At 41.8% G+C, this 27,735-nt stretch overlaps 1 protein-coding gene across 2 annotated transcripts; it reads left to right on the top strand.

Annotated features, from left to right (window-relative positions):
• Nucleotides 1–875: 875 nt before the first annotated feature.
• Nucleotides 876–26,928, top strand: IFNGR1 (interferon gamma receptor 1). Of its 2 annotated transcripts, none has more exons than XM_075087741.1 (7): nucleotides 876–1,076; nucleotides 12,546–12,660; nucleotides 13,074–13,246; nucleotides 14,705–14,865; nucleotides 15,567–15,744; nucleotides 16,818–16,933; nucleotides 23,372–26,928. In XM_075087741.1, exons 1-7 carry the CDS (start codon nucleotides 998–1,000, stop codon nucleotides 23,864–23,866), a joined length of 1,317 nt encoding a protein of 438 aa, XP_074943842.1. In that variant the 5' UTR covers nucleotides 876–997; the 3' UTR covers nucleotides 23,867–26,928. The 2 variants fall into 2 exon arrangements, with proteins under 2 accessions (XP_074943842.1, XP_074943841.1); XM_075087740.1 differs by lacking the exon at nucleotides 876–1,076 and adding an exon at nucleotides 1,094–1,422.
• The last annotated feature ends 807 nt before the right edge of the window (nucleotides 26,929–27,735 follow it).

The raw sequence follows: 27,735 nt of genomic DNA, 5'->3' as shown, positions 1-27,735 counted from the left end.
AGAAAAATAATTCCTCCACACCTTTCTCCAGGATGTCAGACAAAGCTTGGGATAGGAAATAAAGTCGAGGGAGCAGCTGTAGTTACTTTCTCCAAGAGGCGTGAGAAAGAGGAAGCATAATGACTCTGGCAAGTATCTCTGTTTCCTTCTTTTCTGTGCCTTTGAAAGCCTGGGAGGAAAGAAGTGTGGGTGTCAGGGATCCTTCAAGCTGTCTCCATTTTAGGTCTAGAGAAAGTGTTATTTGCAGAATCTCTGACAGGAGCTTAAAAAGCTTCGACACCCTCCTTACAGCTGGGGAGGTGTGTAACAGAAGACGTTTCTTCTGTGTCCTCCTCATCTGGCCCAGGGTGGCCTTGGGGTTGAACGGCTAAGGTGCAGAATTATCTGGCATTGGGACACTGGGTGGGGGACATAGGATCAGGAGGGTGGGAAAAGCTGCAATCTCTTAGCAGCAATTAATTTAATTTTTCGAAGCACATATAAATTTAGGTTATTTGCAGGAAAGAATAGAATCTCCCGGCATAAATCAGGATTCCTCTGCGTGTATGAATTGAAAGCACCGTTTCTGAAAAACTCCACTGGGTGAATGCTTTGTGTTTTAAGAAAGGGGGAGACAACCTAAGACCCGACGTGACGAGGAGGAGGAGAATGCTTTTTCAGCGGCTGGGGCCAACAGGTGTGACACAACACCGGCACTTAAAACACGCAATTAACAAAGCCGGGCATCGCGGAGACCGACACGACCACCACAACCAGGACAGCCGCCGCCAGGCCGCCCCGCCCGCGGCGCCCCTCAGGCCGCCCCGCCCCGGCCCCGGCGAGGTGCGGCGCGGCGCTGCCCGGCAGTCACAGGGCCCCGCCGCCGCCCGCCCCCGCACCGCCCGCCCCTTCCCGGCCGTGCCGGCGGGGAGCGCAGCGCGCAGGCGCCGCCGCGGAGCCCAGCCGAGCCGAGGGAGAACGGGCCGGGCGGCCCCCAGCCACCGCCGCCTCGGGCGCCATGTGGGTGCTGCTGGCCCTCCTGGCGCTGGCGGCGCCCCGCCGGAGCGCGGCCTCCCGCGGGGAACAGCCGTCCGCAGGTAACGGGCCGCGGGGTGGGGCGGGACGGGACGGTGTGGGCCGGGCGGCAGCGCGGGCCCGGAGCCCTTCGTGACCGAGCGCCGCCGTGGGGCCCCTGTCCCCGCCTCCCTGGCGCGGGGAAGCGGCGGTGCCCGCCCTGTCGTGCCTGGCCGTGCCTGGCCTTGCCGCCCCGAGAGCGAGCGGCCGGGCGGCGGCGGGGAGCGGAGTCCCGCTTTGTTCGGCTTCAGCGACCCCCGTCGCCGGGGACTGGGCCGCGTTGTCCCACCAGGGCGAGCCGATACCGGCTGAGCTCTCTCTTTGGGGCGAGGTTAAGCTTTGCCGTGGAAACGACGTAACGGCATGGAGGTCAGTTCTGGTAACACAGCACCGTCCCTGCGTATTGAAACCTCTGCCTCGTTGTTGTTGCAGGCTTAGCCTCTGACTTTGTGGTGCCCGTAACAAATGGTTGCAGGCCCGTAGGGTAAGGCGGCCGGTAGCAGCTCTCACTTCAGGTGTTCGTGCCCTTTGTCACGTAAAGCAAGAGTAGGTGTGCGTAGCACAGCCCTGCGCCACCGTGCTTTATAAATGTATGCCTGTCCAAAAAAGAGGAGAGGCTGGGAATTTCACAGCAAAGATAGGGAGTGCGAGACCTGGGAGTCCGAACAAGGCATCAGGATCGCTGCCTTGACCACAGGTGTGGGGACACCTTTCAGCTGAGCACTGAGGGCGAGGAGGGGTGGCCTGCCAGCAACGAGCGGAGTTTTGTCTTCGTTTGGGCAGAGTTGTTGCAAGTGAATGATGAAAGAAATAATCAGTCTGGTTTAAAAGTTTCGCTTCAAACAGGAACTGGAGATTTCTGTCTGATAGCTCAGGTCAAAAGAGAATATGCATTTAATTTTTAGCACTATTGAGAGCTGTACACAGGGCGTTGCGTGTCAAGCCCTTCCATGAAGGGCGTAAAATAGGAAGCGCGCCCACACGTTAGATAAATGAGCAGTAGTCTCCTGAGTTTTACCCACAAAGCAAGGTCCATTTACCTAAAATGCTGCTTGCAGTGGGTCGCAGAAACGCTGATTATGTGCCCAGGCTTCTTGGATTCTGCAGATGGGACTTCATGCAGTTTAGATCCATGCCCAGGTGGAGTGACTGAACTTGGTTGCCCCTGAGGATGATCCACACCGTATGGAACTTTGGAAGACTGCTTAGGTTCACCTGCTGGGGACTAGGAGCAGTAAAAATAGTAATCTACCTGCTGACTTCTCCCTTGGTAGTTTACACCCTGAGTATCCAGTTTACTGGTTGACAATCAGCCACCAAACCTTGCAGGGAACCTCGCCCCTGCCCACCCCCCCCCTTAGCAGTAAGGATGTTTGATATATTAAATACTGTCTTTTGAGATCTGACTTCACCTGTTTTGAGGCTGTGCTTTTATTGCTAATAGAATGTGTTACTTTTACATTGCATTAAGCAATTTTAAGGTAAAAACACAATACTAGTAAATCACTTCTTGTAAAACAAATCTGCCATAATCCAGCCTAGTCCAGTGCAACAGCTACCTTGGTGTAAGACTACAGAAAAACGCTGTGACGTAGCTGATGTATGGCAGGCTGCCTAGAAGCGAAAAGCTCGTTTTTCTGTATGCAAGTGCAGCAAACCCTCAGATGAAAGGAGCAGAATATACTTCTGAGTTAGGTTTTGAAAACAAGTAGAGTTTTCCTGTTGTCTGGCACTCAGGTTGGCCACAGGCTCTATAACCATACCCTTCAGAGACTTCATTGTTTAAGCAAAAACTTAGGTTTTTAGTGAACAAAAACATGATAAAGGGAATTCTAATAGATATTGCTGTGTATCAGCTGAATGAAAAATGCTGGTGTTATCTGTAACGATGATCTAATGCCATGTTCTTACTTCATTATTACATTGATGCAAGCAGGCATGCTGGCTTACAGTGGAAGGATGAAAGTAGAAGGGGAATTCTAAAGCATGTTTATGATTCTTTTCTTTGGCAGGATAGAGTGATTTTTTTTTTTCTCAAGTTCTTAAGAAAATAGGGCTTTCAGTGTGCCAGTAGTGTAATACATACCTCAAGGCTGAGTGTGTAATGGGGAAATGCCCAGCCATCTCCATCTTCTGTTGTAGGGCACAGTTGTCCTTAGAAAAGACAGACAGTGGCAGATGCCTGAATAGCTGAATATCAGTTTCCCACAGCTGGGTGCTTAACATGTCTGCATAGATAGGTCTATGACTCATCAATGGAGCTGGGCACCTGATAGAAATGCTCAGTCTGCATTTAAGTATCCTGAAAGAGGAGGTCCCTGGTGAAGATTACAGTAGAAGAAGATTTGGAGACTGTGATAGCAGTTCATGTGCTTCTTGCATATTGAAAGCCAGATTACCCAGGCAATGTGCATACTTCATTTTTGCTGACTTCCTTTTGTGTGTGATGATCTTGGCGGTCTTGATTTGTTCTTTTATGGTTCAGATTTTTAGCAGTGACAGCAGTTCTGTCCAGCTGCAAACAAACAGATGATAGAAAGTTCTGTATTTACATATCTATTATAATGACTTCTTAGCTATAACAAAAGGGAAGAATAGTAATAAAAGATAACACAATATTTAGCTTCTACTGTTACAGCAGTATTTAAAATGTCCATCTTGTGTGACTTACTGTGGGTGTTTTAAGATGGTGATCTAGGTCTGTCTCTCCTATCAGTACAGCATACGACCTTGTGGAGCTTTTTATCATCAGCAACAGTTTTAAGAGCTCTGTGGAACAGTATTGAACCTCTGAGCCTGGAGGAAATAAAAACCTGTTGTAAATAGAAGCTGTAAAATGCACTAAACACTGTGTATAGTGTTTATTCCTGATTCCTGTGAAATAATTTAAGTACATTTTACTAGATATTTAAAAACTAGTAGCTTTAAATTTTACCCCGTCTTCATACTCCCTTCATTTGTAAATTGAATGTGGTTCCCTTTTTGTACTTGATCTTTTGAGAACTTCTGACAATCCATGTATGCTATGTGGCTGCCACTTAGAAGAAGGCTGGGCAGGTACCAGGAACAAAATTCTTCAGCACCTTGCTGCTTGGTGTTTGCCGGTCTGTTGAGCTTTCCACCAAAGCCCCAGTCTACAGGCAGTCTTCCCTCCAGCAGTCTGACAAGAGCAGGAACTGGGCTGTTTAGTGCCTGGCCTGTCAGAATTGCATAGTAGAGATGGATGCATGCCAAACCAGGTGTGCTACCCTGAAAGGGAATGCGGCAGTGGACAGAGCCCCCTGTGTCCCCATGGCATGTGCTTGGTGCTCTTGCAGCCTGTGCTGAGCAACGTCCTCTGCCTGCTGAAATTCTGCCCTGCAGTTCTGGGCAGTGCTCCTAGCTCTCTTCTAGCCCCCAGATGGCTGTACTCTTCATTAATACAGGCCAATTTTGTTTGATTCGGAACAGTTTGAAGTAAGGCTCTAATTGATCAAAGATGTCTGTTCTGTAAAGAAATACAGCTTTCAGAAACAGGCTAAAGTATTTTTGCATGCTATTTTTTGCCGTTAGCCCAGACTTGCTACTCTGAATCCATTTTCCGGGCTACAAGCTGCCTTTATTACACCTTTTGGGTTTCTTCCATTGTGTTTTCCTGCAGAACCCTGCAGAAGCATTCTTGGGTAGTGCAGGTTCATCTGATCTTGTTTCCCTTCTCCTTCAGTGGTGGTGAAAGCTAAGGGGAATCACTTTTTTATGCTTGTGAAGTCCCCAAAGCTGCTACCCTTCCTGGATGCAGTTGAAGTAGATATATGAGCTCAGATGGAGCACAGGACTGGCATAGGGAAGGCACACCGTTTTCCCACTTGGGCCCAGAAGGGACTGATTTGTTAGGATTGTATCTGTCTGTCTTTTAATAGGCTAGATGATGTTACCCACTTGGCATGAATCCACAGCAAAGTTCAAACTGTTGTCCCTCTTGGCCTATTGGCTTAAAACTGTGTTCCTGTGATGTACACTTGGGTTATAAGGATTTGTTTGTTTTCATGGAAATCCAAATAAAGGAGCAGACTTAAAAGATGTTTTTACTTGTTTTCTCAGTTTGTCTTTTTAAGCTTTCAATCTGTGCTTTCAGTCTGTGTTTCAGTGCCTAAATGGTGTTTAATAGGCACATGTAACTTGAGTGATCTCTGGTTCTTTAAGTCGCTCTTGTCTCAGGTAGCTGTACAGTACATTGTAGCCTGATGACTTCACATCGTAATCTGCATTATTGCACTTACAGTTAAATTCTGCTTGCATGACCAGTTGTGACAAATGCCTCTGTGTATACAGTAATGTTGGCCTAGTGGCCTCTGCCAGAATGACAGAAGGAACTTTGGTGTTGCACAACATATAAACATCAGTTTAAAAGCTGTCTCATTTTTGTGTCTCTGAAATGTCCCGTTCTCCAGTTCATTGATTTAATTTTTGCTGTTGGGTGATGCATTGCTGAGGTTCAATGAACAGGTGGGATATCTTCATACACAGAAAAAAAAAAGTCCTTCTGTATATGCTTTAAAAATAAATTTTATTGAATATATGGCTGCTTCAAAATTCTCTTTTGTGAGTGCCTTCCATAGGTAGTATTATTCAGGAGCATTTATATAGTGAACAAGACAGTTTACTTTCAAGCTGATGTAGAAGCCTTTCTCAGTTTGCACGTGTCTGACCCTGCTGAGGTTTGTGAAAGACGTGCGGTGTGATGGTTTTGTCTTGGGGAACTGCATGTACAGAACAAGACAAGTTAGACTTGTCTTGCAGATACAAGAAAGCATTTTCTGGTTTGATAGATGCTTTTGAAGCAGAACTATAACATATATTGTGTGCAACTAGTGGATTAGTTCTGTCAGTTATCTTCCTTAGTCTTAGAAGGTGCAACTAGGTACACTTGTTCCTGTCACTTTGGGAAAAAACCCAACCGAACAAACAAAAAACACCAACCCTTATTTCTTAGCAGCCTGAAACCGAGCAGCTGATATTTGCAGTAAAACAAAAGTCTTTTGATGGCATTTGGTTTTTAATTTCCTCCCACATGTATTTCCTTCCTGTCCGCTATGCAAGTTTGCTGAAGATATAATTGTCTCCAAAACTTAAATGCATTAGTTAAGATAATTGCACATTGAAAGGATATTTGATTATATACAGAATCATTAAGGTTGGAAAAGAGCTCTAGGATCATCAGGTCCAACCATCAACCCATGTCTCCTGAACCACACCCTGAAGTGCCATGTCTATCTGTTTTTTTGAACGCCTCCAGGGATGGCCACTCCACCACCTCTCTGGGCAGCCTGTTCCAATGCCTGACTACTCCTTCAGTGAAGAAATTTCCCCTAATATCCAATCTAAACATCCCCTGGCCTCACTTGAGGCCTCTTCCTGTTGTCCTATCTCTTGTTACTTAGGAGAAGGGACCAACACCCACCTCACTACAACCTCCTTTCAGGTAGTTGTAGAGAGCGATAAGGTCTCCCCTCAGCCCCCTCTTCTCCAGGCTAAACAGCCCCAGTTTCCTCAACCTCTCTTCACAAGACCTGCTCTCCAGACCCTTCACCAGCTTCGCTGCCCTTCTCTGGACACGCTTCAGCAACTCAATGTCCTTCCTATACAGGGGGCCCAAAACTGAACACAGTATTCAAGGTGCGGCCTCACCAGTGCCGAGTACAGGGGCACAATCACTTCCCTCCTCCTGCTGGCCACACTATTCCTGATACAAGCCAGGATGCTGTTGGCCTTCTTGGCTGCTGGCTTACGGTAGTCACACCTTCTGAGGTCTTTGCCACCAATATGGCTGCAATAGTTAGTCTGGATTGTTTGTATATGAATAAATATTCACATTTCTGAGTTATGTGTGTTGGTTATAACCTGATACAGGTAGGAGTTTGCTGAGAAACTGTGTGGTTGCACTCCCATGTCTGTTCTCTATTAGGAGCTCAACTTCTTAATCACCCTGTGATCACGCCTGTGTTTTTTACCCTCCCCTTACTCCTACCTTTGCTTTCCAACATTCCAGTTCTTTATCTCCTGAAAATCCAGGCATGCTTGATTTCTTTTAGTACTCTTAAAAAAAAAAATGTAAATCTGACAGAGTTACATTTGCCTTTTATTCCTTTATTCTCTGAACACAGAGCTGTTCTCTGAAGTTCCTCTTATGTTGTTCCAGAATGCACGTAATCCAATTTCTGCATTTCTGTAAAAAAAAAAAATTGTTCTTGCTGATATGGCTGTTGTCTTTCTGTCAGCCAGTATTGATGTATTACTATGTATCCATTAGACCCCTTGAGAGACCAGATGGCTGGTGCCTGTAGAGAATGAGGGAAGTGGTACAAGGGGTAATAAGGTGTTATCCCTTATGAAAAGAGAGGGGGATAATTCTTGGCCTGTGAAACATAGGGAGGTTAATGAGGTGAGAAGAGGTGTGCTATAAACCTATTCCTTTAGTGGCTTTTGTTTGTAAGTAGGGTGATGACTTTTAGCTTCTCAGCTCATGCTGAAAGGTATCCTTTAGGTCTGTCTTGAGGATATGGAGTGAAAGATCAGACGGGGAGATAGTGCTTGACTAACTTGATCACTGAAAGCAAAGTTCTTAAAGGTGAGGATGAAAAGGATGAGCTGATTGTATGTGTAAACTCACTCCTGTAAGCGATCAAGGCCAACCTGTAGTGCCATCAGAAGTCTTGATATGTTAGTGGTGACGTTCCTGGTGGCTGGTAAGGTGGTTTATATGGTGGTATAGTTTGTGAAGAAAGTTGTCTTTTCATGAGGAAAGCTCATTTTCTGCTAGTTCCTTGTGGTCTTGCAGCTGAAGCACGTTAAAAATCATCCCTGGATGGAAGAGCCGAGAATTAGGTTGAGTAGTCTTTCATGGAGCTGCGGAGGAGTGACTTGGTAGATTCTTTTTAGTTCTAGTTAGCACAGCATTTGGAAGTACTTCAGAGTACTACATTCCTGTGCCACTCCTCTCCCAGTTTATACTTGTGCCCAGTATTACTCCGTCCCAAGTGCAGAACATGGCATTTGGACTTGTTAAATTTATCCTGTTAATCATTGCCCAATGCTACAATCTATCTAGATCCCTCTGCAAGGCCTCTTGTGCCTTCAGAGAGTCAACAGCATTTCCCAGTTTAGGATCATCATAAAACTTGCTTAATGGTGCTAATGCATCTAGATCACTGGTAAAAACATTGAACAGAACAGGCCCTAGAACTGAGCCCTGAGGAACACCACTGGTGACCAGTTGCCACCCAGATGTAGCCCCATTGACTACAAGCTTTTGAGCCTTGCTGTGAGCCAGTTCTGCTCCTCTCAGAGTTGGACAATATGTCCAGAAGAATGCTCTGAGGGGTTTTGTCAACCGGAAAAGGAAAGGTAAAGAAAACGTACCCTGCCTTATGAGCAAGAATAGAGACGTAGTATCAACAGACAAGTTGAAGGCTGAGGTACTCAGCAACTTTTATGCCTCAGTCTTCACTGGTAACCTCTCTCCTCACCCCTCCCAAGCCGATGGGCTGCAGGATGGAGACCAGGGGGATAAAGCTTCTCGCACTGTAAGGGAAGATCAGGTTCATGACCGCTTGAGGAACCTGGATATACACAAGTCTATGGGACGTGGTGAGATGCATCCCAGAGTCCTGAGGGAATTGACTGATGTAGACGCTAAGCCACTCCATGATATTTAAAAAGTCATGGCAGACAGGTGAAGTCTCCAGGGACTGGAAAAAGGAAAACAGGCAAGGACTGTTGTGACAGGACAAGGGGTAATGGTTTTAAAATAAAGGAGGGTAGATTTAGACTGGATATAAGGAAAATAATTTTTTACAATGAGGGTGGTGAAACACTGGAACAGGTTGCCCAGAGAGGTGGCAGCTGCCCCATCCCTGGAAACATTCAGATTGGACAGGGCTCTGAGCAACCTGATCTAGTTGAAGATGTCCCTGCTCACTGCAGGGGGTTTGGACTAGATGGCCTCTAAAGGTCCTTTCCAACCTAAACCGTTCTATGACAGTCTTAAAAGCCTTACTAAGATGGAGAAAAACTACATCCAGTGCCTTCCCTTCATGCACTAGGCAGGTGACTTTATCATAGAAGGATATTGAATTAGTTAAACAGGACTTCCCCTTTGTGAGCTTGTTTGTACTGTGCCTGATGGCTGTATTGTTCTTTAAATGCCTTTGAGTAGTACCCAGTATAATCTTCTCCATAGTATTTCCAGGTATTGAGATTAGACTAATAGGTGTGTAGTTCCCAGGGTCTTCCCTCTTGCCCTTCTTGTAAATTGGAATAGTGTTGGCTAGCTTCCAATCAGCAGGGTCCTCCCCAGTTCTTTGATAGGTGATAGAGAGGGGTCCTGCTGTAATATCTGCTAGCTCCTTCATTGCTCTGGGATGAATTCTGTCAGGCCCCATGGACTTGTGAACATTCAGCTGATCCCTTACAATTTGAGTGTCCATAAATGGAAAATCACTGTTCCCACACTTGGGGTCCTCTGACTCAGAAGACCAGGCATCCCGAGGTCCATCAGTACTACTAAAGACTGAGGCAAAACAAACACTGAATGCCTCTTCCTTTTCTTCATCCCTATTAGTTAGGTGACCATCTTCTACAAGTATTGGACCAACGTTTTCCTTAGACCTCCATTTGCTATTAACATACTTAAAAAAGACTTTCTTGTTATCAGAAACAACGCTGCCCAGTTTCACCTGTATTTCAGCTTTGGCTTTCATATCTTTTCCCTGTCAACCACAACTGTAATCTTTCTGTGAAGCCTGACCTTGCTTCCAGAGCTCATACAATTTCTTTTTCCTCCTGAGCTCCATGAGGAGTTCCCTGTTCAGCCAAGCTGGTCTTCTGCCTCACTTGCTTGACTTATGACACCATGGGATTGCTTGCTCCTGTGCTTCTAAAAGGTGGTTCTTAAAAGCTGACCAGTATTTGTGGACTCCTGAACCCTCAAAAGCAGAATGCCAGGGGACACTGCTAAGCAGCTCCCTGGGTAGCCTGAAGTTTGCTTTCTTGAAATCCAGGGTAGTAACTCTGTATGTACAAAATAAAACAAAAAAAAGCAGGGATGAGGGAGAATGAGGGAGGTCTAAGTAGAAAGGCCCTATTAAGGGACCTAGACAGGCTGGATCAATGGGCTGAGGCCAATTGTGTAAGATTCAACAAGGCCAAGTGCCAGGTCCTGCACTTGGGTCACAACAACCCCTGCTACAATCTTGGGGAAGAGTGGCTAGAGAGGTGCCTGTCAGAAAAGGACCTGGGGGTGTTGGTCAGCAGCCAGCTGAACATGAGCCAGCAGTGTGCCCAGGTGGCCAAGAAGGCCAACAGCATCCTGGCTTGTATCAGGAATAGTGTGGCCAGCAGGAGGAGGGAAGTGATCGTGCCCCTGTACTCGGCACTGGTGAGGCTGTACCTTGAATACTGTGTTCAGTTTTGGGCCCCCTGTATAGGAAGGACATTGAGTTGCTGAAGCGTGTCCAGAGAAGGGCAGCGAAGCTGGTGAAGGGTCTGGAGAGCAGGTCTTGTGAAGAGAGGTTGAGGAAACTGGGGCTGTTTAGCCTGGAGAAGAGGGGGCTGAGGGGAGACCTTATCGCTCTCTACAACTACCTGAAAGGAGGTTGTAGTGAGGTGGGTGTTGGTCCCTTCTCCTAAGTAACAAGAGATAGGACAACAGGAAGAGGCCTCAAGTGAGGCCAGGGGATGTTTAGATTGGATATTAGGGGAAATTTCTTCACTGAAGGAGTAGTCAGGCATTGGAACAGGCTGCCCAGAGAGGTGGTGGAGTGACCATCCCTGGAGGCGTTCAAAAAAACAGACAGACATGGCACTTCGGGACATGGTTTAGGAGGCATGGTGGTGCTGGGCTGATTGTCAGACCTGATGATCCTAGAGCTCTTTTCCAACCTTAATGATTCTATAATTGCATAATTAAAAGCCATGTAGCTTTTACTGGTAGTTCAAATATGTTCTGGGATTTAATTTTCCACTCTTTTGTTAAGCATAGTTTTATTTGTATAATAGTACATAAAAGTAAAATTCTGTAAGACTTATTACACTGTGCCTTAAAACTAAGTACTTGAAGTAATATTGTGTTTTGACACCTCTTCTGTCAGCTTGTCACCTTTTTATTTTCTTGTGGTTTAGAATGTGATGATTGGGTTCCTTTTTTCCAATAACTGAAATACCCCTTTTGTACATATTAAAACATAACTAAACCACAGCACCAGTTGCAGAGTGATGTATGCAACGTGTATCAAATCTTTGTGGTTAATAGCATATCTCAGCCTCTGTATTACTTTCTGTGGAGTGTTATCTTTGTGGTCTTGTTCTCAAGATGTGAAAATTGTTTACTTTCCCTCAGAGTATCACAGAGTGATTTTGGAGTACTTGCTTTGTGAACAAGCAGCAGTGTAGAGCAGGTCAAATATGAGTTTCCTGTCAATGTTTCACAAAAGCTATATTAAGAGAATGTTAAGGATGCCAAAACAGGCATTGAGAAGCTAAGAAGTAACAGTTAAAATCAGCTGAGTGACCTTCCTTTTTTCCTCCTCCTGAATGCCATGCAAGAGTCTTCAGTAGTTACAAGATCATGTAGTTTTCCTTCCCCTGGAGCTACTCCCTGATATCACTGTCAGTGTTGGTGCTTAGAACAGAAGCTTGCTGTGTGAAGAAACTATCAATGCTGCTTTTTATTTTTGTATTGCTTACTACATTACCTCTGATATTTTTTACTAAATGTACTTCAAATGCTTTCCTGTATATGGAACTACATTACAGCTTCAGTTTTCAAATCCCTTACAAATGTTAATAGTTTATTGTTATCATCACAGCTTTCTAAAAATACTGCTAGAGTGGTAAAAATGGCATTGTCTCAAATTCACGCTGAATCCAAGCTTTCCCCAGCAGGCCTGTTGTCTTCTGGCAAGGCCTTGCCAGAAGACAATAGGATGCAGTAGGACTCCCTTGGAGCACAGACCCTCATGCTGCAGCTTTGGTATCTTCTCTCCCCTCTTCTGCCTTCTCCATCCCTGAATCCCGATTCAGTTTCTGAAGAGCAAGAGAAATCTACAGGAGCTGGGCTAATCCCCTCTAACTTCAGTAAATTCATACTGTCTGTCTTGCTGGTATATCTGTATAATACCAACATAGGGATGTAATCATCACAGCTTATGAGCCTGATATGGGCTATCTGATGGACTTGCTTTCAATGGGCATGGGTTATCTGAGGTTCTGGGTTGCAGAGAGGAAGAAAGCTGTCTCTGTAGGAGAGAAGAATAATAAATCAGCTTTCAGGGCTCATATCTGTTTGTACTGGTGACAAACTAGTCTATTTGGGGGGAAGTATTTGCAATTGTTCTGTCTAATTTTTCCAGTCACTTCTAGCATGTTACCTTTTGCAAATAATTTAAAATATATCTGGCTGTTCTTAGGTTTGACTAGGTCTGTTTATCAAAGTGCAATTGTTCTGTTTTTTCTAGTGCCTTCACCAACGCATGTTGTAGTAACATCCAAAAACTTCGAAACTTTCTTGAGGTGGAAGTACCCACCTATGCCTGAAACTTCTCATTTTATTGTGGAAATCAAACCTTACACGTAAGTTCTTATTCTTTTGTCATTTCTTGTACCTGATATTCTCTAGAAGCATATAAAAGCAATCAGTCCATGGTAAACACTTTTTTTTTCCTATGTGGTGAAGTCATGTAGGGTGAAGGTTGCCTAAGTAAATTAAGGTAAAGTTTGTCAAACAACAAGATGGTTGAGGTTGGCAGGGACCTCTGGAGGTCATCTGGTCCAACCCCCCTGCTCAGGTAGGGTCACCTAGAGCTGGTTGCCCAGGACCATGTCCAGATGGCTTTTAAATATCTCTAGGGATGAAGACTCCACAACCTCCCTGGGCAACCCCTTCCAGTGGTCAGTCACCCTCACAGATATTTTGTCACAGGCAGTGTACTGTACAATATTGTGCAATCGAAATTGTGTTAACTATTACTTGATCTGTTTTACAGATTAGGTTATTATAAGATCATCTCAACTTGTGTGAACACTTCAGCTTATTTTTGTGATGTCTCAAGGGAAATAAACGATCCTTTTTCCTCTCACTGGCTTCGAGTTAAAGCTGTTGTTGGGTCACAACAGTCTGAGTATGTTGAGACAAAGGAGTTTATTTTGCAAAAGCATGGTAAGTTCCATCATAAGCTAAACCCTGTAATTTAAAAAGTTAATTATCCTTTTTGCTGTATTACTGTGTCTCATTTGGGAATACCATAAAGTCAGGAGGCCAGGATGAAATGAAGCATGATGGTTGTTCAGTAGTTCTGTAGTTCTGCTTCTGTAGGGACTGGCTAGCCCTGTCACTGTGGTATCTGCATATTTTTTCCAAAACTTCTAAAGGCAAGAAGAAATGATGCTGATGGTGTACTCTGTGCTTCCTTCCCACATTCTGCCTGGTGCCCCAAATACCAGTTTAGGTTAGGAAACAGCCACTGGGAGCTGTGGACCTTCAGGCATCATTGAAGCAGTATTTGGGTGGTTGGTGATGCCTTGCTTGACACTAATCCCATGTACTGACAGCTTCAGGTATCTAGATACTATCTGGAAGGTGTGGGAGTCCCCTGTAGCCAGATAACTAGCAGTGACTCATTCTTCATGTAAATCCTTTGGGCTACTTTGGGAAGAAATCAGCGTTTTTTCACATCAGTATTGTAACAGTAAATTGTGTGTCTAGACCCCAGGCCAGCCTGTCCAAAACTGTGGGGCAGGCCCCAGCATTGCATGGGCAGTGCAAAGCAGACAAAAGAGAGTGAGGAAAGACTGAGAGACTTGCTTCCTTCTCAACGTGTAACTTTCAGGCATGACATTACCCATGAGATTCTCCCTGGCTTGGGCTGTGCTATATATAGAGCTGGATTTCTGCATTGTTGGAGCTGAGGAAGTAGAGTCTCTGTTTTATGCTATGATTCCCTCCCCACTCACCATTCCCATGACCTGAAATCAGTGACGGGTTTCTAGTGTTTTTTCAAAGCAGCAGAGGTCGTGGTAACAATGCTGAGTTTGACAGTTTGCAGAAAATTGGTAGCCACGTATGGAGGAGAGAGACAAATTCTTTTTCCCATTGAAAAAGAAACTCATAATATTCAGTCAGATCATTAGACAAGAAAAATTCACATAGGCCACTGCCATGGGAAATCAGGCTTCTGAAGTACTGTTGCTCAGGATGAGATTTGTTTAGGTTTTCAGATAGCCTTTGTTTCAGTACAGTATTGTTTTTAGCTGAGCATGATTTATGGTGGGATCTAGTCAGCAGTATTTTGTGTTCTGTTCTCATTCACATATATATGTTTAATTGCTTTGTTAGTTTTTTCTGTTGTCAGCAAGCTGAATTTTTATGGCCTTACATGTATAGGAAAGTTGGATTGCTTAGCAGTGGAATTCTGCACAGATTATCTCAGTTTCTGTTTTAGAAGCAGATTCATGAATGTATCCAAACACCTCTGTTGCTTCTAAGTTGTGCAATATTAACAGCATTCAAATAAACGTGTGATTCTTCTCAAATCTCTGAATTTTGGAAAGCTTACAATAAACAGCATATTTTACGTTAAAAGCTTTGGCCTAATAGCAAAGGTGCAATGTGTTACAGGACAAATAGGACCACCAGAACTGAATCTCTTAAGGCAAGGTGATAAAATTGTGGTTGATATTTACCATCCTGCATTCCCATCTGTGGAGCTTTTTCCTGGGATTGAAGGCACTTATTCAGATTCCATGTACTTGGTAACTTTTTGGGACACTAAAAATAAGGTAAGTTCCAAAATGAAAACTTCAAATTAAAAACACTTATTTGCCTTGAACGCATGAACGAGGGGTTCACTCCTATGACACACAGAGCCAACAGATACCAAGAAAACAGTTGAACATAACACAGGACTACTGAAGCCCTAAAATGTCAAGTGAGTTGCGGTGAGATATATGACTGGAAGGTCTGAACTTCAGTTGTCCAAATCGACGTCTTACAACAAAAATAAGGTTGCATTAGCTGAACGCAAGATAGTTACCTGATCCCACGCTATTGTTTCCACATGCATGCTAAAACATTGGTTATTTTACTTGTGCCCCTTTCATTCAAGATTACATTTCAAGATACCGATACCACTTTATTTGGCAATCATGGAGGGTGAATGTGAGGAAAATGATAGTAGGTATGTTTGTTTATAGTTACCTTTTCACATGCATCCAAAAAACAAGTTTTGTAAGTGAATTAGGAACGTGAACCTAGACTCTGAACAGCACAAATTTTAGCTGAAAGCACTACGGTCTGATCGAATATGACATCTTAAGGTAACTTGTAAGCTGATAGCTGAAGTTCACACAGCTTTTGCAAGGCATATAGACAATGTAGGAGTCACATGTAGTAGTGTTTTCACATTTTTGGAAGTGTTGGAAAGTACTGTAATATTGTTGTACTGAGTCAAATGATGTAATGCGACTTTCATTTTTTGCAGAGTAAAGAAGAGTTCCATGAAGAAAACTGTACACAGTATAAATGTAGCCTCAACATCCCAATTCCTGCTGAAGGTTCCACTTACTGTGTTTCAGCACGGGGAAGGTTGTATGACGGTCTGATGATCGGTGCCCCATCAGAAGAAAGATGCGTTCATGTTCCACTCAAGCAGACACTGAGTAAGAGGATTCTAAAACAGTAGTAAGAACATACTGAGTCTGACCAGAGGTCTGCTCTAGCTAAGTATTCGAGCTCTGATGTAGCTATGGGATGACTTGGATGCCTATGGGAGAATATGAAAAAAAGGGAAAACACAGTCATTCTGTTCCAAATACACTTTCCCGGTTCTAAAGATCATGTATTATTTCCAAGTAACCCTGAATTTTTTGGGGGTACTTTTCCTGTTTCACTAGTGTTATGGAACCAGTTTCCATTGCACCTGATCATTGGTGTAATTAACAAATGACAGATGAATCATTCACCAAGTTATATTGTTTTCAGAAGCATTGACTCTGTTCTAACAAATGGCATTTTGCTCAGTCTCATCACTGAGGAAAATGTATATAGACTTTCTTGAGTTAGAAGCAACTATAAACTTGTGATCATAAAATTGAGGTATTGACATCTTCTAATTAAAGGGGACAAAGGCAGCCAGTGACCCAACTCCTTATCTCTCATAACCTCTTACAGAATTTTTAATGTTACTTCATTATGGCCCAAAACCTCACTAGAGAAAAGAGATAAAATTGATCGGAGCAGTTGTGCTCGCTCTTTTACACAGAGGAAGAGTGGTATGATTGAGGGGGAGGACAACCAGAGGAATGAGACTACTGGAATCTTACTAGCAATAGTTAACAGTTCTATGTTTTGGAAGATTTCACACTTTAGCTTTATTGTACATAGACTATGTGTAATTATTATGTCAGTTAATATGCTATCACATTGAAAACATACATATCTGTTCATTTCCATCTGTCATCTGTAAGGAACAAAAAATTAGTTATAAAATTTGTTTACCTCTACAAAAACACTATTGTGTTTATATAAATTGAATATTTTCTGTCATTTTAATTTTTAACTGATATAATGCTTTATAAATTGTTTTCTTGAGTGAAAGAAGATGATAAATTGACAAATTCACACATTACAGCTAAGCATTCTGAGCTATTGCAGTTTCTGAAATTATTCTAATTAAAAAACCACTGCTGTATATTTTTCCAAACTTCTAACAGATTTTGCTCTAACTTCTTAGGCACACAAGATATCATCATTCTGTCTGCTGTTATTCTGAGCATGAGCCTAATTTTGACAGTATGTTGTGGCTGCAAGAAACTAAGGAAGAAGAACATAAAGCTGCCTAAGTCTTTGGTAAGTTTCAGGCTTCTTACCTGCATCAGATTTGTAATATCCAGCTAGGTAACTTTTATAACTATGGCATTTTTATGGCCTTTTCCCCTGGCCCCTGCCCATGGTCTCATAGATATTTAGGATTTATACCAGTTTTAATATTCTGACAGCCTCTGCAACCAGACGCCTTGTAATTGTTTTACAGCTAGACTTCAGTCTCTTTTTAACTGAAATAGCAGTAGTTGGTCTAGTTTGAGAACTTAGTTATTAAAAACTCCGTGTGTGTACATAGACAGGCTTGTATTCATTCTAGTAGCAGAGACACAGAATCACTGAGGTTAGGAGAGACTTTTTGAGACTGTCTAGTCCAACCCTTTTGCTCAAGCAGCATCAGTGAGAGCAGACTGCACAGGACTTTGTCCAGTTGGGTTTCGATTACCTCCAAGGAAGGGGACTACGCAACCACCCTGGGCAACCTATTCCAGTGTTTAACCACCCTTACAGTAAAAAATGCTTTCTTACATTCAGATAAAATTCCACATGATTCAGTTTATGCCCATTTCCTCTTGTCGTGTGCCTGGACACCTGCGAGATTCCTTCATTACATGACAATATTGTGATACTGTTAAGTGCTACGATGTTGTTAACATGATGGCACAGTAAGGGGAACAGGGGAGTAATAGTGCTGTAGGAAGAGGGAAATCTGTTCTCACACTAAGCAGTCACAGGGCAGAGATCAGCAGCTGCTATACCTTAACAGCTCCATGTAGCTGTCCTTAGGAAACAGAGTGGATGTTCCTTAAAGAAAAGCAGCGGCACTCCTTGCTTTCACATCAGGCAAGAGTGGAGTATCTGACAAGTACTGTTGTAATGTCCTCCTGATGTCTCATTAGTCCAAGCAACTGATCAATCAGCAGCATTTGAAAGAGCTTTCAAGAACTGCCATGTGAGGCTGTTAAATGGTAATCATATCAAGAGTGTATCTTCTCACTGGATGCAGGAAGTCTCATAAGACTTCTAGAGAAAAGAGGCAACGATTTCAGTTCTATGTTCTTCAATTTCATGACCCTTTAAAGTGACCCCTGCATAGTGCAGGGGTAGCTTAATGTCCAAGATCCCCCTGGAGCCTACTTTCTTTGGAATAGAATATTAGGAAGTAAGATTGGTCTGGCTAAATGGAGATATCTGAGCCAGTGATGCTAGCTAGGTCTTCTTGTAGTAAGCAGTAATCTAGTCCATCAACATGTGCAGCACAAGATGATTCATCTCATTATAAAATAATATGCACTTCTGGTCAGACAAAACACTCTCCAAAATGCCTGTTTCTTGCCATTAGCTGTGACGGAGCCATGTGACTAGTTCAGAGAGAGCCATTCACACTGTAAACTTTAAAAAAATCAGATGGGAGAAGCCTGGCAGAATCTGCAGCTAGACCCCAATATCAAAACGTACTGTAAAAAAAGTGAGACACTGGAGATTTTTTTTTTGTCTTCACACCAGTATGTAGCTGACTGAATACATAACATTGTCCTACATACACACACTTTGTGAAGACCATTCATTACAGCAAAAGACAGCTCCCCCAGAATGACAGTGCTATGCTCAATGGATCCATAGTTACTCTGGCTTCCCAATAGCACTGTGGTATTGCATCTAAGGGATCAGGAAAAAGAATACCACAGAGAGAACGTGTGCTTCTTAACTCCTGTGAGCTTTCTGATGGCGTGCTCCAAGTTCATACTTTAGCTCACCTTGTAAGAACTTATTTGTGTGCCTATATTCTCAATTTACTGGGCTATATGTTATTTTCTGCTATATTTTATGCTGTATGTTATTTAGGTTCCCATGTACCACAGCCTGGTTCACATTCCACATCATCCTTTGCTGCTAATGAGCTGAATGAAACCTCTAACTATAAAGATCGTTACCTGGATGGTCAAGCACTGAGACAAGTTCCCCAGGGAAGTGGTCATGACTCTGAGCCTGTCAATGTTCAAGAGCATTTGGACCATGCTCTTAGATGTATGGTTTAACTTCTAGGTTGCCCTGAGTGGAGTCAGGAGATGGACAATATGGTCCTTGTGGGTCCCTTCCAACTCAGGATATTCTGTGATTCTGTCCATTTCCATTGAATTCTCTAGTGACAAATATAAATTGCAGAGCTCTTGAAGATAGTTTCAGTGCAGGTGATATGAATATTGTGGGGCTGTAAAATGAATAACTAGTAATTTAGGATTAATTATTGATTATTTTTACAATTAATAACTTAAAGTAATGATTAAGTAATGTAAATAGTATGAACAGTAAGTTTACTGGTAGCAAGTTATCTCTGTAGACTTCTTGGAGGTGGGAGCTTGTCACTGACCTTTGAATGTATACTAGACTTTTCTTTGTATACAGATTATGACCATTGCGCTTTACCTCAGCTTGTCTGAAATCAAAACGTCTAGGGAGTTTTTCCATGTGTTAAAAGGATAGGCAAGATGTCCTACCTTTGGACTGCTGCCTTCCAGTGATCTGCTTCCAGGCGGCATTAAGTAGGTGCTAAAACATCATTTGACTGACTTTCAGCAAGTTGGAATTCTCCAACAGAAGGAAAAATAAGAAAGAGTAACCATCAAGCACCTGCATTTCCCGAGAGTCTTATATACCCAAAGAAAGAAAAAAAAAATCCATTGTCATTTACATCTCAAGAACTTTTATGCTGTGTTTGACTCCCAAGAATAACATGTCAGTCATGTACAGGTTCTCCTTCCACAGTGCAACTGTCTTTCAATATGGGCATTGAATTATTACCTTCATTAGAGAAAATGTTAATTTCAATGTTTTAAACATCCTTTTTCATATTAGGATCCCCACAAAAAAGTAGGATTACAAGATAATTTTTGTAAGAAATCCTACTATTCACAAGAAGTATTTCAGGAGGCCATCTCCTTCCACCCACCGTCTTTAGTCATTCCAATTTGTCCTGAGCATGATTTGTCCTATACTGGATTCTTGTTGTAAGATTTGTGATAAGGGCTTATCCACTTTAAAAGGAGCGTGGCCTTAATTTACTGATATGCTGTGGGCATCTCCCTCTGCCTTAACTTTGCTGTCTCTTTTTTCAGTGCCTCTTTTCTTTAAATGGTGGCAAATATTTTAGTAGGCAGAAACCACCCACTCTATAAGAGGAAGACTTATTGAAAAGCATCAACTTTCATTTTTAGCTCATACTTAAGTCAAATTTTCTGCTGTCTGCTGATGCTTTTCCTGAGCCTGACAGGAACGACAAGGCTGTGTTCTATCTATATATTTGTAGAACACTTATGGATATTTATGAAACAGTAATTTTCTTTGTGACTCTGGCTTTTTTGGTTATACAACATACATTTTTTGATTTGGAGAAATTGTAGTTGTTCCTGTAAATTTTGACTGGTATTTGCCAAAAATAATTGTCATCTTACAAGAGAGATGCTGCTTCAGAGACCTTTTCTGAGGATTTTTCTATAGGGCAGTAACATAGTCTCCTATCTATACATTTACCCAGCATTAATTTGTTGTGGAACCATGCAAAGGCCATGCAGATTTTGTCAAGGTCCTCATAAGATTTGAAATGGACTTCCCAAATTCGTCTCCAGAAAATGTGCACCTGAAAATTACTGGAAGTTCATAGGTAGACAGGCCCATAGAAAAGAAAGATAAGAAAGAAATTGTTGATTACCCTAGCTGCTACAGATTCCTTGGGATATGTTATTTATATGTATCCTTGACCCTGGCTTCCACTGGTGTATCTCCCTAGTCTGTTGAGACAGTGAAAGACCTGAAAGCTCAGGCGCTCTCATTGGAGACAGGAAGATATCTGAGCACCTGCACATGCCAGGAAGTACTGCTGACATCCAGCTTAAACTCACTGGCTCGCCATTTGCTAGTATTAGATAATGTGCATGGAATTAAAATATTAACTTACCTACGGTAAATAATTTTCTTCAAAGAGCAACCATATCTTAATTACCCTTGTTTCTTGAGATGCTTTGAATGGTATTCCAGTTAGTGTGGTAAGTTGTGATTCTTCTCTTTGAAGCTAGAAATAACTGCATCAATAACTAAATTGTCTTGTAGTCATGACTCAGTGACTCTTAAAGAACCTTTGGTACCAGGAAACCCGCAAGGGTTTTTCTTCTGATGGCTTTCTTCTTTCATGGATGGGAATAGGAGTGTTTGTACACCATCTTGCTTTGGTCAAAAACTCACCAAGAGAAAAACGGGTTTTCTTTTTGAGGAAAAAAGTCTTGGATGTAGTTGTATGGAGAGTACTTATTTTATCTTCAGGGTCTACCTCTAAGCATTGTCGGCTGGCACGGTGAAATGCAGAACCTGTGTAGAGTACAAGGCGTTCCCTTAACACGTTTTAGGAATATGATTTTTAGAGCCATGTGAAAATCCTAAAAGGACAGAAACAAGAACTCCTTGGTTTTTGGTTTTAACTTTAGTACAGCATGTACTGGCATGGGGAGAGATGGGAAGCTGTAAATGCAGCTTTCAGCCATAGTTTCTGTAGCATTTTGGTGTAGTTCACATTCCTCAAGTATTCCAGTTTACACAGAGAATTATCTTCTCTTGTCACTTACTGTGTGACTATTGAGTCAGATTATTGCCATCCCAAAAAAACCCTACATATGCTCGTCTTTTTGAGGTCAGTGTCAGTGGAGCATAAGTATCCAGATTTTCAAAAGGTGCATTAATCCTACCAGCTGTTCATATCACTTTCAGTATCTACGTGTTATTTATTGTATTCTGGTTTCTGCAACTATGTTTTAAGCATCTGCTTCTTATGAACAGGTGGTTTCCGTACATACTCATGGAAATTACTCTGAATATTCATTATATATTATTCTGACTGTTTCTGCATAACAGAAAATTAACATCCAGAGAGAATGATGGCTGAATGGCAGCTCGGTTGTAGTGTGGTATATTCTCAGTGTCAGGAGCCACCTTAATGTATTCCTTTACTAGTTTTCCAGTGACAGCCCTTGATTCTGAAGGGGTTCTCGCCTCACCTTGATGGTGTTAACACAGCCCTTTGCAAAACCCACTTAGATTACAAATAACTGCTCTCCAGGGAGTGTTTGTTTGCTTTGTGGTGGTGTTGGTTGGTTGGGGTGTTTTGTGTTGTTTTTAAACTCCAGTAGTTTCATTGATCCAGCATAAACCACAGAACCATCAACAGATAACAGGGCAATCGAGGGAATAGGTATGGGGCTGCAGTGAGAGATAAAGGCAAGTTCTAATGAAGTCGGCACACTGAAGGTATGAACGTAAAGATACAGCCTCACAACCTTCTGATCAAGGAAGATTCTTGAAAAGCACAGTCGGATTTGATCATCTGGTTTTGATGGCGCTCTCAGTCCTTACACTAATACAGACTGGGAGATCCTTTTTGGCTATTAGTAGCTTTTCTTAAACGTTATTTTCCTCCCCTTTTTTCTTCCTGCCTACTTCCCTTTCTTCCAGATTTGCCTCAACCTGTATTTTCAGTCAGATTATTTTTTTACAAAGTATCTCAAAAAACCAGTGATTGCGTACATTTTAAGAAATTAGCTTATCTATAGTACTTGATAGTCTGTGACACACATGAAGTGAATTATGAAATTTGGAAAAGGACACTATTAATTGAGTAACCCTTTCTCCCTGTGCTTTCTGTTACCTTTAGGGAACACCATCATACAGCTGAAAATTTACGCTATTTTGTTTTCCATACCTATTCTTGAAAACACCTTTTAAAAAAAAAAGAATCTAAACAGCCTGAAGGCATGTCATAATCATTTGAAACAAGCTGGAGCCTGGCCACTGAAAGAATTAATATGCTCTTCCTCTAGAGGGATTTCAAAGACAAACATTAAGGCTTCTTGCAGCATTGAGGGAGAGCTTAGTGACACAGGAGAAATAACTAGGAAGGCTTCAGCTTAGATGTGACTCCTGGGTATGCATAGAGGTTCTCATGTCACTTTAAAGATCTCTTCCCAAAGTTCGCTTCCCTCCCAGTTAAGACAGTAGCCACAAAATTTTACAGTCATTGCAAGTTACACTCATTAGTGATAATGTATGAAAGGTTTCCCCAGCTAGTTGAAGAGTATTACAGCCTCTTCTTCCTTTGTTTTCTTCTACATTGCAAACTTCAAATGACTTAAAGTACAGTGGGTAGCATGAAATGGATTTGGTCTTTGCAAACGTGTTTGCATATAGAAAGCATTTTTGAAAGCTTGCATAATAGTGTTAATGAAATAGTTGAAGTCATAGACAGAGGCTAATGACCTTGCCAGATTCTAGTTTTGCTAATTTCTGTTGGGACTGGTTGTAATGGTTTGTATTTTGTATCTTTTGTTTTTACATCTAAACTTTGACAGATGATAAAGCCAATAGATTAGTAGATTATATGGAACTAAAAGTTATTTTATTTCCCTCCCCCCCCCATTTAAGGTCAGTGTGATAAGAAACCTGAACACAGACAACATTGTAGAATCAAAATCGGAGGCAAAATACACATCTATAGTAAGCATCATTCCGGGCCAGTCAGCGTCACCAGCAAATGCTGAAGTAACCTCGCTGGAGGTAGAGCCAAAAGAAGACATTGCTAGTCCTGAGAATTCCAGTGAAGGAGCATCTTTGGTTCCTCCCCCGGTGGCACCAGCCAAAGCAGAAGAGGTGTCTGTGCAGGAAAGCACAGAGGAGGTATCTTCTGGTGATGAACAGAACTGCAAAGTAAAAGAGAGTTATTCCATTTCAGACAGTGGCCAAATGGATATATGCAGTAATTCTTCAGATCCAGAGGCTTCTGCTACAGAAATACAACAAACAGTCATTCAAAGCAGCGGTCTCAAGTTTTCTGGTTATGACAAGCCTCATGTGCCATTAGATATGTTGATAGACGTTGGTGAAGAACAGCCTGTGATTGCTTACAGACTGACTGACTAACCAGGACAGCTGAAGTGTCTAACTACAACTCAGGAAGAACAGCATTACTGAAGATTATGGGAAGTCTGGGTTATATTATGAGCATCTATGAGTTGTACTTGTTCTGATCCAACCAGAGTAACCAGTACACAACTTCGTCCCATTTCAGGATCCCTCTGTACTGAAAGTAGTGCCTGAGAACAGCATAAAAAGTAGAGGGAAATTTGATAGCAATCGCTTCTAGAAGTGCTTGCGTATGTGACATAACTCACCATTTCCTATTTGAAACAGCACTCTGTTTTTTTTATCAGTACTCTATGGAGAACAGACTTCATAAAGGAGTATAAAACAGCAGCTGTATCATTATTTTCTGTTTCAAATCCTTTTCAAAATTAATTCGATGACCATAGTATTTGTCATCCTTCACTTAGTTATGATAGAGATGTGCAAGAAATATTCAAGAATGTTTGCCTTTTTTGGAGGTATTCTTTGCTTGTCTCTTTCTCTTGAAGAGTATTTTTGTATTAAATAAAATCCTACTATTTCTTTTAAGTAAGAATATGCCTATAACCCTTTCCTGTATATCTTAAGAATTTTATTTCATTGCCAAGAACCAATTACTTATAGTCTTTTCTGCAACTAGAATTATGTACTTCCAGGACTGTTACTTTGTACATTCAGTGAGTTAAATGATAGACTTTCTTCTTTGTAACATAAGTCCTGTGACTAAAAAAAAAAAAGCTATTTTTAAAAAGCTGTTATTTGTGTATAGCTGCATAGGTTTGGATCACGTAGATATGTTGTTAAACTATGTCACATTCTGAATAACTCCTGTATTAGCATGTTGGTTGATCGTCATTGGAAAGAAGAAAATGTGAGTAATGGATGGTTGCACAAATTCTTTAGAAAACGTTTTCAAAATTTTAAAGCCTGCGTTTGTCCAGAGCATTTTTATCTTAATTCTTAGAACTATATGATTTTTTAAAATAGAATCAACAGTACTTTCTTCCAAGTATATTTTCTAGCAGGTTGAAAATTACTACCATTTTTCCCCCTTTCTATGGCATAAATCAGGAACTACACCAAATTACCTCCCCCTAAAAACACCTCTCAAGACAATGGAAAAGTAGTGTGGTAAGTTGTAGTTCGTTAATTATTGTCATCTGACAGCCCTCTGAATTTGTAGTATGAGATTGTAGTTTTGAAAACTGAAGGATGAGTAGTTTATTTTTTATATTTAAAAACTTTAAGTCTGATGCCTGTGATCCAGTTATTTCCCTGTAGTCAAGATTTGATGGGTATTTTCTGTTTGTTGGAAATGTTTACAAGAGTTCTTAATGAAGCTTAGTTCAGAAAAAAATGGTGTTTTACAGACACAAGGTGTTGTATTTGTACAAAATATAAGTCTTTGTTTTAAAAGGCATTTTTTTTTAGAATCATTGGAAATATTTGCATGTTATAGCAGATGGTTTTAAAGGAAAACCAGTATCATAGTACTCTGCCCTTAAGTTTCTTAGTGGCATGAGTATTCCTAAGATAAAGTTAGTTTATACAGCAGTTTCTGGACTGGTTCTGTTCCTGCAGATGCCAGACACTATCCACAATGGTGCATACTAAATTCCCAAAGATTTAAAGACAAGAGCTACTTTTCCCTTCTGTACTCACAGAAACCTGTTAGCAGGGTTTTGATAATTTTAGGAAAAGCCAGATCAAACAGGAATTTTGTAGTTATGGTGTAATGGAAATCCCAACTAGAAAGATTTCACTACATGTTAGCGTTATGTTCAAATGTAGTGAGACCCCCTAGAAACTTTTTCAATGTCATGTTCTGGGTTGATTTCCTAGAATGCTGGTGGCTTATTGCTGAGGATCCTCTGGTATGTAGATATCTCCATTGCAGAAGTGCAGAGATGAATTCACTTGGTGTTACAAGAAGGCTTTGAAAATTGGAATTAACTTGCACTTGAAACTTCAACTAACCTGACTTTTCAGTTAATAATATGGTTCACCACTGAAACATGCTTCTAGCAGTCTGTCTACTAAGGAGCTGAGCAGCTGCATCTTGCACAGACCTTGAACTTGATGTGACCTTCAGGCTTTGTAGGTTCCTTGGTAATGTGAACTCCAGTAAGTACCTGGGGACTTCATAAATGTCAAGTAAATGTTTAACTTAAACTTGGCTCAGATGGGAGAAAGAGGATGTTAGAAACTGTAAGGTTAGCTTTCTTTTGGGGGGGAAGAAGTTCCTGATAAGAAATTTGCTGAGTAGCTCTCTTCTTTGCTACTGCCCAGAGTATTTAATCTTCTTGTAACTGGTACCTTGTTTTCCTTCCATCAGTTTTGTCACAAAATGTCTTTGGGAACAGCAACACTATCAGGAATTAGCCATGGTAGTCATTCCATTTGGTGTATCTGCCTCAGAACTATTCTGTCAGAAGTATGTAATTTCTTGGAAGTCTTAGATTTACATTCGTACTGGTGGATGTTGAAACCCTTCATGCTGCTAGGAAAGTCATTAACTAAGACTCAACCTCTTAAATTTGTGTGAACATAAGAGATCAGTAAGTGGTTTTTGTTCTGGAAGGTTTTCCTTTGCTGCCTTACTTGGAAGAGGAATTATATTTTTTGCCTGTGTGAGGGCAGATAGATGCATTTTTAAAACCAGGTGGCTGTCTCAGATTCTTCTCTCTTCCCCCCTGCGATACTACTACATTGTATGTTGTCCTGAATCTTTCAAGTCGCATGGAGCCCAATGTGAGTAAAAGGAACCATCCAGGTGCTAGGATGTAATTAAGGACAAGGATGTCAAGATCGATCAGAAGTGACACAGAAATATATTGTGAGCATATGGGGAAAAATCTGGCACGGTGGTTAGTTACATGTAATGGAAAGGCACTGTCATTCTGTAAGCTGAAAATCAAACACAGGAGTGTGAGTGCTTTGTGCCATACAACATGTGTGTGTATATGCTCACAGCTGACTTCTTGTAACTATCCCAAGATTAAATGTATGGTTAATGAAAATGTATGAACGGTGATTACAAAAGTAAATCACAAATACACTGAACTATCACCCTCCCTGCAGATGTGTCTTCTGTGCGCTGTGTACTTAACAAGAAGCCAGTAGCACAGGGATAGTTTAGATGTTTAAATTGCTCAAGCCAAGTTGGAAGTTTTATAATTGTGAAAGAAAGAACTCTAAGGGTGTGTAAAGCACCAGATACTTTTATTAGCTGTGACTAGCTGAAAATTTGAGTCCACAGTGAGATGAAAATGTGCTCCTTAGGACAATAAGCTCTATTTCCCCCAGTCTTGTTTCCAGCAGTTGCCCTGGTTTTAGGTGCTCTCAACACCACTACTAGCAAGTGTGTGATGGTATTTCTGCTAGGATACAGTCCAGCAGCCTGCAGCGTGAGGACTTCTTGGGGCAGGGAACATCGAAATGCCTTACTAGCTGCAGCTAGTTAGCCTTGCTTTTGCAGTTCTGTAGTATCACGTATCTGATATGGTTTGGAAGCTGTCAGGTAGTATTTATCTATGCATTTTCACTTAACTACTAAGTGAGTTTAATTAATCATCTTTCGGTGCAGAAGTAGTTTGCTTAAGTTTCTGGGTGGTCATGCGTAGCACCTTGACACAGGATATCAGTGCCTAACATTTACAGGTTCAAAATCATTTAGTATTCATGCAGTTACAGACATACCAGCTGTCCAGTATGACACATGTAGAAGGTTTCACCACTTCAAGCTGTTAGAGCTGCCCTTGTGGTGGCTGCTCAGCACTCTTCCCTTCCTGTCTCCTAAAGATGACTGGGGGGTTGATGGAATATAAGACTCCAAAACATTATATTCTGTGTAAGAGAAATTGCATCACAAAACTTTGCCTTAATAC

Source organism: Phalacrocorax aristotelis, chromosome 3, assembly GCF_949628215.1.
Source record: "Phalacrocorax aristotelis chromosome 3, bGulAri2.1, whole genome shotgun sequence".
NCBI lineage: Eukaryota > Metazoa > Chordata > Aves > Suliformes > Phalacrocoracidae > Phalacrocorax > Phalacrocorax aristotelis.
Note: the sequence above shows the minus strand (reverse complement) of the source record. Positions and strands in the feature narration are given on the sequence as shown.